At 32.7% G+C, this 19967-nt stretch overlaps 2 protein-coding genes across 3 annotated transcripts; one reads left to right on the forward strand and one right to left on the reverse strand.

Annotated features, from left to right (window-relative positions):
• Positions 1-7778: 7778 nt before the first annotated feature.
• Positions 7779-11821, reverse strand: LOC142552151 (putative plastid-lipid-associated protein 10, chloroplastic). Of its 2 annotated transcripts, none has more exons than XM_075661794.1 (9): positions 11549-11821; positions 11356-11469; positions 11082-11216; positions 10867-10962; positions 10639-10719; positions 9491-9577; positions 9013-9068; positions 8808-8936; positions 7779-8099 (listed from the first exon to the last, which is right to left on the reverse strand). In XM_075661794.1, the coding sequence occupies exons 1-8, from the start codon at positions 11717-11719 to the stop codon at positions 8813-8815; spliced, it is 864 nt and encodes a 287-aa protein (XP_075517909.1). In that variant the 5' UTR covers positions 11720-11821; the 3' UTR covers positions 7779-8099; positions 8808-8812. The 2 variants fall into 2 exon arrangements, with proteins under 2 accessions (XP_075517909.1, XP_075517908.1); XM_075661793.1 differs by having other exon boundaries at positions 7779-8157.
• A 922-nt stretch (positions 11822-12743) lies between these two features.
• Positions 12744-19718, forward strand: LOC142552152 (uncharacterized). The gene is made up of 9 exons (XM_075661795.1): positions 12744-12948; positions 13105-14061; positions 14272-14537; positions 15889-17016; positions 17111-17269; positions 17362-17695; positions 17801-17871; positions 17967-18089; positions 19102-19718. The coding sequence occupies exons 2-9, from the start codon at positions 13128-13130 to the stop codon at positions 19444-19446; spliced, it is 3360 nt and encodes a 1119-aa protein (XP_075517910.1). The 5' UTR covers positions 12744-12948; positions 13105-13127; the 3' UTR covers positions 19447-19718.
• The last annotated feature ends 249 nt before the right edge of the window (positions 19719-19967 follow it).

The following is a 19967-nucleotide window of genomic DNA, read 5'->3' on the forward strand; positions in this document are numbered from 1 at the left end:
GCAATGCTTATATTAAAGAGCCTTGTTCGCAGTATCTTACGTTAAAATGAATGATCTTTTCGAACTCAAAAAAGGGAATTATGATTATAAAGAAGAAGACAACACATTAAGATTTTTTTTTTGTAATGTGTCTCTAAAATTATTTATATATTATTAATTTTAGGGCTACAATTACAACAGTTATATATGTGTGTGTGTTGAATCTATATATACATGTTAAAAAAGATATTTTTGTCATATTTGGAAAGTTTCTGCCTGAAATATTTATTATTACTAATGTATTCACCTACAACTTTAAATATTGAAAACATATCTTAAATAAATGTGTAACTAAATATGAATTTTTTTCAATTTCTTTTTTAATTCAAATTTTGAAATTTATATATATTGAATAATACATTTAAGTGTTTACATTGGTTATATCATTTAATTTAGTTTCGGTTATGAGTTTGAGTTTCTTTACTTTTATATTTTAGTTCTCACTACTCTCTGTCATGTTAAATAAATTTTTTTTATATACAATATTACGTTGTCAACTTTTTAAAATAGTGTCACCGTATATTCATGTTTATTGACTTTTCGTAAACGGCTATTATTATAATTTTTCATCTTAACTTTTATATAAATATTTTTAACATGTTCTAAAAAAATAATTAATGTTTTTAATCAAAATGTATCCATCTAATAAACTACGAAAGCTTTGACTTTTGAAAAAATATTTATTTATTGTTAAAATTTTGATAGAAAAATAATATATGATTTAATAAATATATTTGTATATATTTTTATTAGTAACAGTTTCACTGAACCAAGGCAAAAAGTCAATTTAATGATAAAAAAATGTTATCCTCGTTTAAGCATTATCTCACAATGATAGAAATATTTTGATATAATAATTTTTTATAATGATATTTAAAATTTAAATATATCCATAATATTATATCATAATTTTAATAATTATTCAGAAACTAATACTTGGTAATTTTAATAAATGATTAAATAAAGATAAAAACTTGTGTGATACGGTCTCACTGATCGTATTTTGTGAGACATATATCTTATTTGAGTCATCCATAAAAAAATATTACTTTTTATGCTAAGAGTATTACTTTTTATTGTGAATATCGGTAAGGTTGACCCGTCTCGCAAATAAATATTCATGAGACCGTCTCACAAGAGACATACTCTTAAATAAAAGAACAATTTGTATATTAGTTTATATATGTAAATTTAGTTTTATGAAACATCAAATTGGAATGATGGATCCGACTAAATAGAGTGGAAGAAGGGCCCACTATAGGTATCGTAAAGTAGGCAATGGTCCTACTTTGGGCGTTAGAGGTCTCAATTGTCTAAGCTGAGTCCATCCCAAACCGTGACATCCGACCTTAAAATCTCACAGAAAAGCTCCCTCCAAACAACCATTATCGTCACACCCATCGCTTAATCATATTCTTTCCTCTCCCGACCGAATAGAAAAAAGTGTGATGTACATCACTAATTTCCGTCGTCTAATTTTTCAATTTTGAGTTATACTTCCGTAACTTTGTTTTCAATGGTATTTCGTTAGATTCTTCGTCAATTTTCTAACATCACATCAATTTTATTAATTTCTTACAAAAAAAACATTTTTATAAAAAAAAATTTAAGTACTTATCCGAACATAGTCATTTTAATCTCTGTACTTCATCATTAATAATTGAATAGACACTTCATGCTTTATTTTAACCAGCTCTACTTAGGATTTAACTATGTAAGAGTTTTCGTAATTTTCACACTTCTTTGTTTTTCAGTACAAAGGAGGAAAAGGGAATGCTACTTGATACACATATAAGTTGAGAAATATGGTGCTAAGGAAGGATGGAGATATTTTCCCCTTTTTTCCATTTTATTTTATACATTTCTTTATCAAAACAATATCGAACTATTTTTTTTATTATCACTTTAGTTATAATTTTATTCACTTAGGCAACAATGAAGTCGCTTGTGTATTTAAAAACTTTCATAAATTTCTATACATGCACTTAATTTTTGTAGCAATGTGTATTGATGCGATAAACAAATAATGTTACACAAAAGTAGTGAATTCAGCTGATCAATCACTCGAGGTTAATAAGTCAATCCGGGTGACCAGATGATTTCTAGATGCCCATACTAGTGAAAATTTAGAGATGTCATCTGCATCATAAACAACGTTACGAAAATCTTCCGACGTTCAAGTCAACGATCACCTCAGAAAATATACACTAGACGGCTTTTAGAACATAAGTGAGAGTGTACGTACCAGATAACTCATCATAGTCCTTTTCCAAATGGATCATGAACTCGAAGGTGTGGCCCTATTTTCGGTCTAATGTTATTTATTAACTGCTTGGACTCTTTCTTCCTCGATTATATTAATTATATTTAATTCCCTCAATTAGTTATAATCTAGTTGAAATAATTATCCTAAAATGGGTTATTCTCAATCATGTATGTTAACGATTTTGTATATATTACAAAAATATTTTGAAGTTTAACAAGTTGAATATGTCCATCTTGTACGTACGTACTTACCAAGAGGCCGATTGATAAAATTCTTGGTAATGATGCTGTTTATAAATCATATTTAATTTTTTTTGTTTGTGTCGATTATTTAAAAATTCTCAAATTCAGTAATTTAATTTCTTTTATTCAATATAATTGGTATAGATAAATTAAATTACGAAATTTATAGTGGCTAATAGTATAATACGTACAATTATGAGATGATGAGTGTTATTTGCATTCTAAATTGTGTTAATTACACTCGAACTTACCTTTTTAATTAATTAGGTGACTAAAATACCCTCTATTGCACTTATTTATGGTAGTTAAAAACTTAATCTAGAAATATAATAAACTCTTTCTATGTTATCCATATAATCCCATAATCAATTATCATTGTAATTTATTTTCATATAATTTCAAAACAACTAAATGTTTTTTTTGTGATCATAAGGTATGTATTTTTTTTATTTTAAATATAAACATACTTACGTAAAAGGATTTTTTTTAGCAACCAAAAATGTAATTTTTAATAGAAACTAATCATTATCAATTAGTAAAATAAAATTTTAAAAAATAGTTTTGAAACCCAAGAATATATGATGGAAAAGAGATAATATGAGACTGAAATTTTACATTTCAAAATTGTTCTAATTAATAAATTCTAAAATTCAAAATTTTTAAACTAAATAATTATAAATATATTATTGTCTTTTATAACGATCATACTTATTATGGGAAAATAAACAATATTAAGTATGTTTAAAAAACATTAATGATACAAAAAAAATGAAGAGAAAAAATATTTTTGTTGCTAGACTATAAGAGACCGTCTTATATATTAATTTTGTGAGACATATATCTTATTCGTCTTGACCAAGGTATATATATATATATATATAATACTTATACCATTATCATGTTTTGTATGCATACTTATACAAGTTTTGATCCATATTATAGTAACAAGTAATAATTTTGGAATAAAAAAATCATACTTCTCGATATATTGGATCGGGTCCGAGATCCATATCACAATATGAATTTTTGTGATATTCGCTAATATTGTTCAAATATGTACCATTATCATGTTTTGTATGCATACTTATACATGAAGGCATAAAAAATTAGCTTATTCAATACCTTGAATTGGAACAAATATATGTGTGAGAAATATATATTATAATTTTTTTGAAAAAACATCCTTCACCAGACCCACTTCTACGACAAGATCATTATTGCATATGCTAAGATCATGGCACCATCATGGCATATTGACTAATAAATTTTATTATTAAGGCCATCTCCGACCCATTACGCTATCTTAGTGTCGCACTAACTTTAAAATAGTATAATTCTTACACCAAATATAAAATTTATCTTCAACCCATCAACTCTAAACTCTACATTAAAAGGAATATTCTCGAAATATTCTCTATTATTTTATTAACAATAAATAATTTATTTCACAAAATATTTATAAACACAATAATTAAAATATCACTAATATCTAAAATCATTTCTATATTAAAATTCATTATATTAATTATTAAAATATATTAATGTCATCCTTATTTTATTGTATTGTGGTATGATTTTTAATAGTTTGTTGTTTATTATCTTGTTTAGGTTTATGTTATATCATTATCTTTGATTTTAAGTGTTGTCATCTTATTTTATTTTATGTTGTATTGTAATGTCAATTTTAATAATTTAGTGTTTTTTATGTTTGTTTATTTAATTTTGTATCATTTTCTTTGATTTTCAAAAAAGTAGTGTTTGAAATAATTTTTTTTTTGTACTTGTATCTTCATATTCAAAATTAATTAATTTAATTATAACTACATAATTAAGATATTCATGGCATATTTTATACTATTTTATTTACTACAACTAATTTATCATAAATAATTTATTAACATAATAATATTATCTTTATTAATTATGTATTAAATTAAAATATCCAAGTTTTTTAAAATCACTTTGTTAAAATTTATTGTTTGAAATAATACATTTTTATAATTAAATTAGATTATAAAACTAATTATATAATATTTAGAGTTTAAGAAAAATTACAATAAAAAACAATTACAAAAATAAAAAAAAAGAAAAAAAAACAACGTTAACACCAAATTTGGTGCAACACTGTAGCAAATCTCTATTTTGGTGTCAAACATAGCGCTGGTTGGAGCAATTAACTCGGTGCGAGTTGCTCTAATAATGGAATCAGTTGTTATGGTAAAATTATTCAAAATTGGTATTTTTTTAGGAAAAATATAATGGTAAATGATGTATATATAGGTTATATGGAATTATAGTATATTTTTTAGGCTACCGAATATAGATTTTTTAGAATAACTTTACTCGTAATTTTCTTTGGTTTTTCATGAAAGTTTGGATCTTTCATCCATAGATCATGCATGGTTAATAATATAATATGGAATAAAAATTTCCATATGCATATACGTGAACTAAAATTTGACTGGATGATTAAAAAAATAAGATATAATTGCGTACTTTAAATTTTCGAGCAATAGGCCGAATATCGATAATTTTCCAGTTTAGTAAAATGGGCAAAATGTATATACTTCACTGAACTAATCCAATAAATTTATTATGTTTTTTCATGATTACAGGATTACAAATACGTTTCTGTAATTTTTTTTAAAAAAAATCCTAATTTGGACACCACCTTTGACCCGTAGCTTAAAAAACTTTTGTGTGACGGTCTTACGAATCATGTTTATAAGACATATATTTTATTTGAATCACTTATGAAAAAATATTATTTTTTATGCTAAAAATATTAATTACTATTATAAATATAAGCATAGTTGACTCATACTACAAGATACCTACTCGACTTATAAAATATGAAGTAGCATAGAGAGTGTAATAGACATGTAAGTTAGGGCCGGTGTGGGAAGTCAATTTTGAACACTCGTAGTCTCACAAGACACGTGAAATTAATGCATGTCCCGTTGAACATATTTGGGATGGATTTTTCCGAGAAATAAATTTTACATTTGATTCTATTTTGGGAAAGTAACTCGAATAATCAGTAGATACAAAACGGAGTACTTGAGAGGTGATGAACATTTATTATTTTATAAAACAAGAAATAAGTATTAAAATTGACTTTTAGCCTTGTATATTTTTTATCGATTAGTATTTTTGCATTAAAGTGTACATTACATTGACATATCAACATCATGACAACGTCTCATCGACGATGCATGAAAAATAAGCTAAAAGTGCAAATAAAAAAAACGGATTAAAACTGAAATTTGATAATATAAATTATCAAAATAATAACAAACATAAGTGACCATTTGTAATTGTCAATAACTTATTATAATTGGCACCTAAATTATCAAAACTACGTTTCTCCATTAAGTCTTGACATAAAAAAAAATATTGGAAACCAGTCTTTGTTATTTATTATAAAATTCCGGAAGAGTATCATATCTTATCAAAAAAAAAAAAAAGCATATAAAATGTGAAACATATTAAATTTTAAGAATAAAAATGAATTATTTTGTAATCTTATAAAATCATGATAAATTTTTAAGCTTAAGCGACAAAAACAAAAGTATTTGTAATTCAATTTTAAGCAATATAGAATCGATTGATTCAATTTATAATAATTTATCGATTATAGTTTGCGCATGAAATGCTCACTCAATATTGTAAATAACTGATTAAGATATGATATAATGTTCGTCATTTCTGGACGTAAATAAATAATTCTTGCCATAACTTGCACGTCTCAACAAGCATATTTTCATCAATATAATTTTTTGTCATGTCTATTAATTATGAAAATATAATCATAATTACCATTTTATTTTTTCTTTCTTGATTTCTAACCCTAATCATGATTTTAGCCTACAATTGACCAAACAACCACTTCACTTTTACGTACCAGCGCTCCCCTTCTTCTTCTTCTTCTCCTCCTTCTCCTCCTCCCCTAAATTTAATTTTTTCAATTATTTCTCGTCGGTTGTACGTAGTTGAATATATTCGCAGTACTGTTTATTTACCTTATGATAATTTATTTTAACACTGTTGTTACACATTACAAGTACTAGATTACAGTTCTTATGTCAATTCTTTAACTCTGTATATATGATGTTGAGTGTAATAATTGATTGTGCTGAGAGAGCAATCAAAGCGTGATGTTTGAGTTGTACGATTTAAAAAACTGAAGTTTCACCGTTATCATTCACTATGTTATTTGGTCCTCATGAACTTATTCTAGCTTTAATTATATGTAGACTTTGACTAATTAAGATTGATATTTTGTGAAATCAAACTATATGAATAGTGGGTTAATTATGATATCTTAATCTACTGAATACCAGAGTTTTAATTTGTTACACTCAATAATTATTTCTGGATTTAATCTGTGCATGTACGACCCTTTCAATAATATATATAAGAAAAAAAAGAAAGAAATTACTCGATTGGGAAATTTTGCAGAAAAGACGACGTGGGATGACGGCAGAATTTGTCATTAGTTCGCAAATCATGCATTATATATATAACACACAGCCATTATTATGGATGGGAAAATAATATATCTGTGATGAAAAGCAATCTCGGTATTGCTGTCGCTGTTCATTTGAATTCAATCTTCTTTTGATTGGATTCGGGAAACCCTGATTTTAACATTATATTCACTATTTTTGTCGTCCCCGATCGAGCTTCTTCTCAAATCTTGGTTAAAGATTCGTGAAGATATGGAGTACTTTATATGATCTACATTTAATCCCCCAATAAGAATAATAATAATAAAAGGTTTAATTAGAAAATAGAGAATCTAATGTAAAATTTCTAATCAAAGTAGCATGTTTTAGTAAACTGGCTATACGCATCTTTTACGTATAATAATACCGGAAAGACACCAAAGATAGAATAAATGAATCATGGTGTTTGTTTTAAAAAAATCACTGCTACAAATAAATTTAAGCCAAACCAAAATTTTACTTCATCCCGGTTTCAGTTTTACATATGCTTTTGATTTGGCACGGTTTTGTACGAATATGAAAAAAAACTAATGATAGCTTATGATTGATACGAGAGACTTAAAAATGTAACATTGATTCAAATTCTCTAGAGACTGGTGTTGGACCCAAGACTCCTAAGCTCTCTTCTGGTTTCCCAGCACCCTTTGGTCGAGGTCCGATGAACGGATATCGCGGGTTTCATACTCAAATGGATGTAAATTATTCGCCATGCATCAGACACCATGATAACATCAAAACATATATATAGATGTGAAATGCATGGAATATGACATAAAGATGTAGTCGCATGAATGAAATACAGGTTGTAATTGAAAATGAAATATTGAGCATCCACATCCCTAATACCTGCATGTCACCACAAACCACAGGCTTACCAGAATACAAGATGCAAGAACAAATATTTCAATAACCTTCCCTCACATCCCATGGCTGTGTTCCCGATGGGTCTCGTGGCGCACCTTCTTGTAGAAATTACACCTCCACCATTGATGTGTTAAAGTCACTCATTGTGGCGCAAAGATAAAGGGATACGTTCCACCAGGACTGCAATGAGTCTATACATTATAACCCAACGAAACAAGTTCACGGTAGATGTTCTTACCTACGGATGAAGAGCCAAAAACACATGCTTCTGTTACAGTAGGTATGGGCAAGAAAACAACCATGATTTAAGTCAATGCACAAACTCAATGAACGAGATAAAGCATGTAGTGTGTTTGGGATCCAAAATCATGGAGCGGGAACATGAATCGCATTTCAAGGAATAGATCAAATGAGGTATCAAACCTTCTAAAACTAGATTACACCTTTACCAACTATAGTACAAATCGATTGGTATGCTCTCATATGTGTTTGGATGAATGATTAAACACGAGTTTCTTTGCTTGAGCAACATCACATAAGTTGTAATCCAATTCAACAATTTAATAAATATGAAAACTAAGACATTGTTTCCCTAATAATTTTTTTTTATAAATTATTATAATTAGATATAGGGATGTATCAACGTCAAAATATTATGTTTTCATTAGATTAGAGAGATTTAGAACAATTAACAGGGGAGTAATAAATCCAGTAATCCATTAAAATTTAAAATTTCTACAATGCCTTCGTTATTAATTGTTTTATGAATTATTTTTATAAAAATAATCATAATGAAGTTAAAAGGTTATTATTTTATAGTAATGTTATCACAACAAATTAAGAGAGATTCATTCTATTGAGTGATATAAGAAGAAGTAAATTGCTTACAATTTTTATATCAGTTCGATCAAAGATTGAGCCCTTGTGAAAATAAAAACTCCACCACTTCCAACTGCACGACCCAAAAGCATATTACTATCCAGGTATGAAAGGTAGTAAAGCCCGCCAACTGATCGCCTTCATACAAATACATCCATATTAAACACAAAACACTCCAACTTAATTATGATCATCATTTTCAAGAATTATCTACCTCTGTAAATTTCTCACAGGAAATTGAGCTTTGAATGATCTAATGAACTGCAAGATCTGCAAAAGGCAGTTACATTTCTTTCAGAGTACATGATAAGCTTCAAAAACCAAGTTGGAACTTGTCCATGTTCATTGACTCTAATCTTAAAAAACTTGTTTCTTCACCAATGACAAAGTCGAGACAGAGAATGTTGTATCGAAGCTAATTTGTATGTATTCAGTCATCCTATCACCTAAAGTGAATGACAAGATACAACTACTGCCCTCAAGAAGTTGAATTAGTGTTCATAATTTTCAACTCCATACATGGCATTATTCAGGAGGATAAGTCACCGAGTTTCCACTGGATCAATAATCCTACCTTCCTTTTACTTATTACAACGTGTTCATTCAGTAGGAGGAAGTAACGGTAAGACAAGTGATATAGAAATACACTTTGCACAAAACCACAGATGTAAACTCGAAAGATCATCATTTACCTGTAAACTCAAAAATTGCCTTGGTAGAATTGATGGAGCAATTAAAGCTTGCAATTCTTCACTGATATTTACATTCTGAATGGATATCTGGCCGAAAATATGACCATGGTCTTAAAGCGTATCCGTGTTTTTATATTTAAAAAATTAATATAATCAGTTGGGAGATAGGAAAAAAACGAAATGATGTAAACTAGTCTCCAATTATGCAAAATACATGAAGTAAATATGTTTGCAAATAGAGCATGGTGATAAAATTAAGTTAAGCTTTGATAATCTTGTAGACCACACCAGTCTAACCGGCCTAATGAAAGAACACAAGGTGATTTTTTATTTTTATTGTAATTCTGCAAAAAACATGAAGTAAGTATGTTTGCAAATAGAGCATGATGATAAAATTAAGTTATACTTTGACAGACTTGCAGACACACCAGTCTAATTAGCTTAATGAAAGAACAAGAGGATTCGATATTGAAGTCAAATAGAAAAGATTTCCTTGTTTAACGTTACCATGCATGCACCAGATGTTGCTCAAAGTTGGGACCTAAATTCTTACCTAATTGCTAGGCCATAAATATTGAGGAACATGACAAACAATTACATATAAAAAAGGATTTAATACAAGGGAGATGATCAGATGAAGAGGGAAGGAAACCATCTGAACAGTTCTAAATGATGTACCAAAGACAATGAAGAGAAGGAAAGAATTAAGTTCAGATGTCCAGTTCTTTGGATCACATTTCTCACCGCTCACCCAACAGCTACTTTAACCTTAATTTAAGCTCTTCTTACTTGCAGGATTCATTTCCACACACTAAAGAATTCTACCTTAGCCAAATGCACAATCGAGGCAGCAATACGAACTCTTAAAATTTTTTAGTTTATCATCTTTGCACCAAAACAGAAAGAACGATTATTTTTTCTTGCTTCGGGCATAACTGTATGAACTTAGGTATAGATTTTATAATAAATATTTAGCAGAACAAAAGTAAGGTATCACAAAATGACAAGTAAAGAGATTTCATTTTTCAGAGGCAAACCTCTTCAGACTCGAGTTAGTTGTTACCTGCAGAAATAACTGAAAATTTTGCAGGCACGAGCAAGGTTGAATCAAATGCTAAGTACTTATAATTCATGTTTCAGAGACCAACCTCTTCGAACTCGAGGTAGATGTTACGTGAAGAAATAACTGAAAATTTTGCAGACACGACCAATGTTGCACCTTCCTGTTCCTGCAACAGTAAGAAAATTGCATTTTCCTAAGTAGAGAGTTTTATAAATGTGAGTCTTACTCTTACAGAAAATACTAGGAGAAAATAAAACAGGTTTATACTTGGTAAACATTCTTGCAATCCACGAAGAAATATGAAAGGAAGTACCTCCAGCAATCTGGGGATGCTCCACTTGACAACATTGCGGACAATGCAATGGCCAGATTTATCTCCGCACTCAAACTTTTGAAAAATTTGATCAACCTGCACACAAGATAACAGGTATTCACACAGCAACATAAACGGGATGTATACAAATTACCAATATGTAAACTAAGTGGAACCAAAGTAGGACATGAAAAATTTACACCAATCCCTTATACCTCAAAGAAAGGAAGAGTTGCAGCAGACTGTAGGAGAATGAGGACATCAGGGGCAGACGTATACTGCAAGCGCCACGTTCCATCCAAAATGCGGAGGTCAAGTGGTTTCCCAGCGTCCAAAATTTCAACATTTATCTGGCGCCAAACACAACACAATACATCCATTTTGACACAAATTTCAGTACCAAGCAATAAAATAACTGAACTGAAGTTTTAACTTAGCGTGGAGGGAACAAAGCATGCTAATTCAACCCAAAAAAAAACAAAAACAAACCAGAGCCTCTTCGATGGAAGAGCGTTGATGGGTCGTAGCGAGTAGGCCGCGTTTGGTGTCGGCGACAGCTCTGAGCAGCTCAAATTTTCTATCTTCCAATTCAATCGCCGATTCCTGAATGAAGAGCCATCATCACGGTAAAAAAAAAAAAAAGAAGTGGGAACGGGATAAAGGTGAGAAAACATAAGATTACCTTGATACTGGAGGGGATAGAAGAGGAGGCGAGGCATAGTAAAGATTGCAATCGAGTTTGACGCGGAAGATGAAAAGCTAGATAAAGATTTCTTGGGCAAGAAAGGAGCAGTGTAGGATGAAGCGGAGTAGTTGAGAGTGGCAACACCAGCGGATACAATGGTCCATCCATGTGCGAACCGAGAGCAATCCGAAGATAGCAGTGGTGTGATTGTTCAAGAAGCCAGTACCCGTCCCCGCCTCGAATTGTTCAAGGGGCCGGGATTATATTTGTTTGGGTTAAGTTGTTCAAGAAGCCCCAACCCCTACTCCTTCGATTTGAGTAATTAAAATTAATGATTTTTCATTAAAAAATAATATGGTTCGAAATCACTATCATATTAATTAAAATATTGATTAAATGAATAATATCAGCAATGCTAACATTTTTAAAATTAATAGTAACTAATAATATTACTAAAATTAGGGATGCACAAATTTCAATTAAAACAAACGACCGACAAAATCGATTTAAAACTTTTTCAAAAATAATATAAATATTACTTGCATTTCACATAATGATTAATTAAATTAAAGGACTAAATATGTCATTTTTTTAGAAAAAAACTAGAGACCAAAAATCATATTATAAAAAAATTATCATTTATCCTAAAAAAAAAGTAAATTTGGATACTATATTTTGTTCTAAATATAAAAAACAACGATGATTTACCTTCATTTTTCTTATATTTTATATATTTGGACTGGACTTGTTATGTAATAGATGTGAGTGTCAAAATGAATGAATAAAGTGTAGTTTATTTAAATACGACTTTATTTTATTGTTATTTTTTTATAGATATTTTATTTATTTTATTATTATCTATTTTATTTTATTAAGAATGAGGACATGACAGTAACCCTCTAGAGGGATACCGATTTTTTCTTCTAACTTTACCCTTATATGATACTAATATTACACTTTTGTTTTTTGTTTTCGTTTTAATTTCAACACACACTTTTATTTTTATTTTTTTTATTTCAATAATTCAAATATCAATTTAGTCCCTACATAATTTGTCAAATTTCGCTTTAATCCATCGATAATGATAAAAAAGACTCTGCACACACGTAACTAGTTATTATTATAAACTTCTTTATTTGGTTGAACTAACCTTGACCCATAATCCGAACGCTCTTCCAGTATCTTCACTTGAATTAAATCGGGGCGGGGCAGTCGGATGCTCCAATTATAAAAACCGGGTCGCGATATTTTGGAGCTCTCACGGGCGCCACTCCATTCACCACTCACCAACCCAAGTTACACAGTCCCTTCGATTCCGTTCTGTGCTCTCAAACGGTCACGGAACGATAATCCTTCAAATCCGAAGACCTTTTCCATATCTAATTGTTCGTGAAGAGGTATGTTTTTTTTCTTTTATTTATTTATTTATTTATTTATTTATTTCTGATTATGTGTTTTGGTTAAAATATATGGATAAATCAACCTGGATATTGAGTTTGCAATGAAGTAGTTTTATGAGGAGTTTGGGTTTCATTGATTGAAATTAATTCTAGGTTTTGAGAGGCCTTCTGTCGAGATGAAAAATCGTTCGCATAGGCTTTCCACATCGGAAGCACACGAGGACTGGGTTGACGGATCATGGACAGTTGACTGCGTGTGCGGTGTGAATTTCGATGATGGTGAAGAGATGGTGAATTGCGATGAGTGCGGGGTGTGGGTTCACACACGATGCTCACGCTATGTCAAAAGTGAAAAATCTTTTGCTTGTGATAAGTGCAAGAGCAGGAAACATGACCGAACTGGTGTTGGAGATGATAGCGAGGAGACTGAGGTTGCCGAATTTCTTGTCGAGTTGCCTACCAAAACGTTGAGGATGAGCAACCCAAACCCAGCAAGTGCTTCCTCACGTAAGCCAGCTAGGCTCTGGACTGATATACCTATGGAGGAGAGGGTTCACGTGCAAGGGGTACCTGGTGGAGATCCTGGATTGTTTTCTGGGATTAAAATGTTGTCTATTTATGGTCCTGAGTTGTGGAAGGCTACTGGATATGTGCCTAAAAACTTTAATTTTCAGTATTCCGAATTCCCTTGCTCTAGTAATGGTGAGGTAGAGGGAAAAAAAGAAGATTTCGTTAAAAAGAGAACTGAAGGAGATGCCAATCAGGGTGATGATGATGCTGGGGTTTTATTCTCTTTGGCAAATGAGGGGGAAAATATTTTGGCTGCTCCAAACGTGGATACTGTTGGTATAAAAATCCCTGAAGGAGGTGGCTGTTATGAGAAAGTGGCTTCAAGACAGAGGAAGAAATCGGATTATGAAAATCCTGATTTTGTCTGCTCTGAGGATAATTTGATTGATAGAAGATCAGTGCAGCCTATTTTATTAAACTGTGGCAAGCACAAGAAAGAGACATTTGGTGCTTCAAAGGATCAAAATGTGAAGAAAAAGGCAAGGAGCAATGAGAAAGGGGGAGATGCTATGAAGCGACTTGTTCATGCTTCTAAAGAGGGTGAGTTGATTTACATCTTGCTTTCTCCATTTTGAAGTTTTCATTGCAATTGGCATTGTGATGTTTATTTTAAATAAATATGTTACAGAAAACTACTCGTGACTATTGCTTCCTGCATTTTTTATTGCATGAACTATGATTATGACCATATTTTTTTTATATTATGTTTCACATTATTAAATACTGAGAAACGTTTGGAATGTTTTAAAGATGGAAGGCCTCAGGTCAAGAATGGCATAGAGTGTGGCAGAGATGTTCTTGCTGATCAACAATCTTATGGTCTTGGTGAATGTGCTATGAACTTAGCGAATAATGGGCGTGGTCTAGATGCTTCCCTTGGGACTGATGTTTCAAGTGATGGGATATCAAAGAAAGGGAACAAAGAAGATCACATTACTGTGAGGTCAGTGAGTTTATCTGACTCTGGTAATAAAGGTTCAAACCTCAATTCTGAGGGGCCACCCTTGAAAGAAGAGGTATATGTTCGCAAATCACTTAATGTAATTCCTTAAATTAAGGCGAGACAACATGGTGTATGGGAAAAATCTTGTATCCAGGAGTTCAATGTTCCCGAGTTTGAGACACTTGAAGGGGAGTAGAAAACCAGATTTAACTTTTTTTTAAAAAAATAGAAAAGGAAAAAAAACCTTTCAATTAATAATACCACCTTCTGCATGTTAAGGATCTCATGTTTAACTTATGGAATACCAATCCGCCACTGACTTTGAATTTATCCGAGCATTCCTGTTGATAACATACCATATTTAGTTGGTGGAGTATAAACTGTGTATGCTATATTGTGTGAACTGGTTACCAATCTGTGAATTTTCCACGGCTGGTTATTTTGTAGCTTGATCTCTTAGCCCGGTCTATTATATTTAGAATATGGAATTCATGGCTACGTACGTCTCATTAAATACAATTTTAACTCTGAATTCTTAGTCTGGGATATAGATTCTGAAAGTTTCATGTTTCATGAAATCTCTACCAGTACAATGGGGAATAGTAAGAGTAAACATTAGTTCTGGGCGGACCCTAAATTCTTGTTGGTCGCCGATCATTCATAATTTAAGTATGGATAAGAGAGAGTTGGAATCTCAAGTTTGCAAATCTAACTTACTGTTTCTTTTTACCATGGAAACTTATATCATGTCATGTGCTTTGGCTTGTTTGTTTCAACATTGTTTTGCTTAACAATCCTTCTATGGAAAGATTCGGGGCTTCAATTATCCCTTGTTGATAATTTCAAATTGGAGGATTATATGGGGAGGATGAGGATGAAGCCCACAAGGAACATAAAAGAGATATACTTACAGGTGGAAAGGGTTTGTGCAAGAAAATTTCAGCTAGAAAATGTGATGAGGAATGTTGCCTGTAAAATTATGACCGGATGAATTAATCCTGACTATTCCTCATCACAGTTTACTAGCCTAATTATTTGATACCTTGATATTGTCTTTTCTAGAAACCATTTTTCTCTTATTATGCCCTAGAAGCCTGCCTGAAATGTACGCTGAATCTTATATATAGGGATATATTGCACCTAACACGCTAACACTATGTCATACGTAGCATGGTCCCTGCATGTACTTCTCACCAAATTTTTTAAAATCCGTTTTCCCTACGAGCTCTTCTATAAACTATATATATCAATTCAGCCTCAAAAGAGCAGTCACTTTTCTTGCAAATAACATTTTCTAGTTGGCCAACACCAAGCATTTCTCTTCCTCTTCCTTTTTGCAAATTCTTCCTCATTTGGTTAATCTCTGCACTTATCAAGTTTCTGAACTGCCACTATTTTTGCTTATTATATCATATATTATATAGGGTCAAGATATTCTTCAGAGTTGTCAGGATATTGGAGGAGGAACGGGAGCTGGAATTAGCTCACATGACAAGGATTCATTGGTTGGAGAAGTGACACTTGCTGGTCCAAATGCTATAGAGAGTAAAAATGGCCAAGATTCGAACATTGAGGAGGCCAGCTCATACCGTAATAAGAAATTGAAAGCAGAGGTAGATGTCGATGATTTTGGGTCTTTACCTTTGGATCGTGTGAAGTTGAACACTGCAAAGCCTGATAGTCAGCGTCCAGAATCCTCTGATTATGTTTTCTCTGAAAATTGTAGAGTGATTATTTCACTAGGTTCTGAAGCAGTTGACCACAGGGCAGATGTTGGTAATAAGATTCCAGATGTTGCTATTATTACCAAAACAGATCAATCTGACGATTCACTTTGTAATCCCTATCAATCCAAGCGAGAACCAACGGGTTCAGAGGCTTCTATGGGAGCAAGAAAAGGGTCTTCTGAACTTGCACATACTTCAGAAGTGGCCAAGGAAATGCTTAAATCAATTAAAGAAGTCACAACCAATTCAACACCTTACCAAAGTAAAGTGGTGGTTTCAGTGGGAAAGTCCACAACTTCAGTCAGTACCTTGTCCAAATTCTCTGACAATCATTTGACTCCAACTGCTCAAAACCATACTATTGACAGTAAGAAGAAGGATTTGTCTGAAAGCACTGCTGAAACTACTAAAGACAATTCAGCTAATGATTTGGAAAGGGATGCCGGAAAATGTTGGAGACCGAGGAAGTTTGTGAAAGAATCTTCAAGGTTGAACCCTCCATCAGAAACATCACAGTTAACTAAGTTGTCACAGACTTTAGATTCGAAGAAAATATCATCTGATTCAAAGGAATTCACCACTCATTCTTCTTCTAAAGTACCGTTGATATCTAAGGTAAAAGCTGCCGCAGGATCTGTGGAATGTGCCCATCCACCACAGGCTGATGGTGCCACAAACCCGCAGAGTAAAGCTGCTGGTTCATTTGTACCTAGCAAAGCTGACAAGTTTTATCATTCTGGTAGTCATCCATCTTCCAGAGGAATTGTGGCTTCCGTGGCTGCTCCATCATCTTCAAATGTTCCTGCTGCCTTGAGTGATGAAGAGGTACACGCCAGAACAAAAAATAATTTTCTCTTCCGTTCTTTTGTTTTCAAGAAATTTTATAACTGATCGCTCTTATCTGCTATGTTCTCGGCAGCTTGCTTTTCTGTTGCATCAAGAACTAAATAGCTCCCCTCGAGTTCCCAGAGTCCCACGCATGCGTCATGCTGGCAGTTTACCTCAGCTAGCATCTCCAACTGCAACAAGCATGCTGATGAAGCGAACATCTAGCAGTGGTTGGAAAGATCATGGCATGGTAAACGAGCTTAGATGTTCTATTCTTAGCTTCTTGGTAATTTGTGCTATTGTTTGGGTTAAGTGGTGAGTCTCATGTTTCTGAATGATTAGTCTTCTAGGAGAAAAGTCAAGGATTTTTCTAGGGATGGTTCACATCATAGTCAAGAGACAGACAATGAAGCTAAGAAGATGGACCGAAAACCTTCTTCACCTGAAAGCAGGAGGCGAGATACTGGATGCAGCCTTGATCGGCTTTCTAAAAGAGAAATAAATGGTGGTTCAGATAAGGGAGTGCACTCTATGAAGATGAGAAAAGTAAGCAGCTCTTTATCATCTTCCAGCAATGCTCATGGACGCGATTTATCATCCAGTCACCCCTTATCTAGGAATTCCTCTGATGATGATCCACGGATGCTTGGTCATCCAACCAATCATACTTTACCAGGTTTTTTTGGCTTTAGAAATTATGACTTCTAAAAAACAGACACTTTTCTAATTTGGAGTACTTGGAGATATTTTCCCCTCACTTTGATAACACTGTAACTTGTAGGTTTGATTGCTGAGATTATGAGTGAAGGAAAGCGCATGACTTATGAAGAACTCTGCAATGCTGTTCTTCCGGTATTGATGAATTTGATTTGAAAATTCAATTCCTTGTCTTGCCCCAACTCTTTCACTCGTGATTGAACTGTAACTAAATTTTTATTTGCTCTCAGCATTGGCCACACTTGAGGAAGCACAATGGAGAGCGTTATGCATATTCTAGTCACTCACAGGCTGTTCTTGATTGCTTGAGGAACAGAAGCGAATGGGCTCGTTTGGTTGATCGTGGTCCCAAAGTAAGTCGATGCAACTTATTTACTTCCCCAGCTCCCTGCCCTCTAACCTTGAAACCCCTAGAAGTACTGATTTTGGCTATTTTATATACAAATATCTATCCTTTTATTTCTTTGATCCTTTTCTTTGTATGTTATACCCTGTTGATCGAGCTAACTTACATTCACACAACAGATAAAACACTGTCGTTAGTGCGTGCATCTCTACTTACATACCTTCATAAGCATTATCTATGTGTTTTATGTTTCTCGGGTCAGTGTTTATGATCACATAGAGAGCAGCTTATGTTTAGGAAGTTGTAAGCATTGGTTTCTACAGAATAATGTAATCATTTACCCATTGTAAAAGTTTAAATATCTATTCCTAAGCTATTGTCTTTACCACATTTTGGCTGTACCCTATATATGGCCTTTAAAAAAGGACGGTAAATCATTGCTGTATAATAACTGTTTGATGGATCAAGTGACTACCACTAGTCACCGTATATTCATGTATTCTTTTATGGGGTATAGACTTGTCTGGGATCCTGCATTTACTTCAGTCTTGTGTTGAAAGTATGTGAAATTCCCTTGCTTGATCACAAACATTTTCCATACTTTATCAAAAGCATTATAAATTTTTTTCATATCGTGTCTTTTCTCGTTTATTTTGTGAAAACTTGTTGGCTAATCCTCTGTATCTTTTTGCTTATGGTTTTGTTTTAAAATTCTAGGGTATATTCACAATAGCCTTGAGTATCTCCAGTGATGGTCGATTGTGTAGTTTCAGGTTTCTTTCTCATCAGTTTGGTGGTTAATTTGTCACCAATAAGCTTGTTAACTTTATTCAAAACAATCGCCTCTTGGATGTTATGTTTCCCCATTTAGTCGCCTTTTATCATTTTTCTCTGAAGCGGGAAAACTTTTGTTGATACTTCTCATTCTTGTCTGTTGGTTTTGAAACCGATATTGTTTGTTGCCTCTTAGTTTGACTATGAATCACAACATCAACTGAGCTTAAAGTTATCTATTCCAGACTAGTGGAAGTAGAAAGCGACGCAAGCTTGACACCGATTCAGTGAGTGTCGAGTCAGAGGATAATGAAGACAGCAGAAGCAAGGATGCTGGGAGCAGGAGTTTTGAATCTCAGCAAGAAGAGTTCCCTAAGGGTAAGCGAAAAGCCAGAACACGTGGACGATTGGCTTTACCGGGAAGAGGTATCGTTAGAGGGAGACGGAGGGCTGATGTTGTCAGTGACGATGAAAGTGAATCCCTTTCTAATTCTAGTGAAGATAGTGTGTCCAGTGAAGAAGAGATACAGGGTGGTGGGACACCTATAGTTGGGAACGAGGCCTCTGCTAGCTCGGAGGAGGTCCAATAGATCCCTTATAATTATTAGACATGTTGTACAGCTGAGGTTAGTGGTATAGCTTTAGTTAAGAGCCGTTGTTGGCTTGGTTTATTGAAATGTCTCGAGGTACTTCTGTGCGATCCATCTAACGTGTAATCTTGATGTTTCATTCATTTAGGCCATTAGGATAGGAAGGATATTAATGCCAGACTTGTGTGCATATAAGTTGATATTCATTGTTTTCGAATACTCGTCAGATTTCGAATGTTCAATATGGAAGGTTTTGTCCTGTTTGAAGTTAAGCTCAGCTCTTCACTTATGTCAGTGATATCGGAACCTTTGTTGCCTTCTGTCAGAAGCTCTCTTGAAATGGGAATCTCAGATCTCGTGTGGGGCGGGAGTGCAGTTAGGAATCATCAATTAATCACATGGAAAACTTTGGATTTCAAATTACTAATCAATCAACAAATTAAAACTCTGATCATGATTGATTAAAATTCTAATTTGCATTTTGTTAGTCCGTGGGACTGATTTGTGATTCACCTTTCGTA

This window comes from Primulina tabacum, chromosome 7 (genome assembly GCF_025594145.1).
Source record: "Primulina tabacum isolate GXHZ01 chromosome 7, ASM2559414v2, whole genome shotgun sequence".
NCBI classification, from domain to species: Eukaryota; Viridiplantae; Streptophyta; class Magnoliopsida; order Lamiales; family Gesneriaceae; genus Primulina; species Primulina tabacum.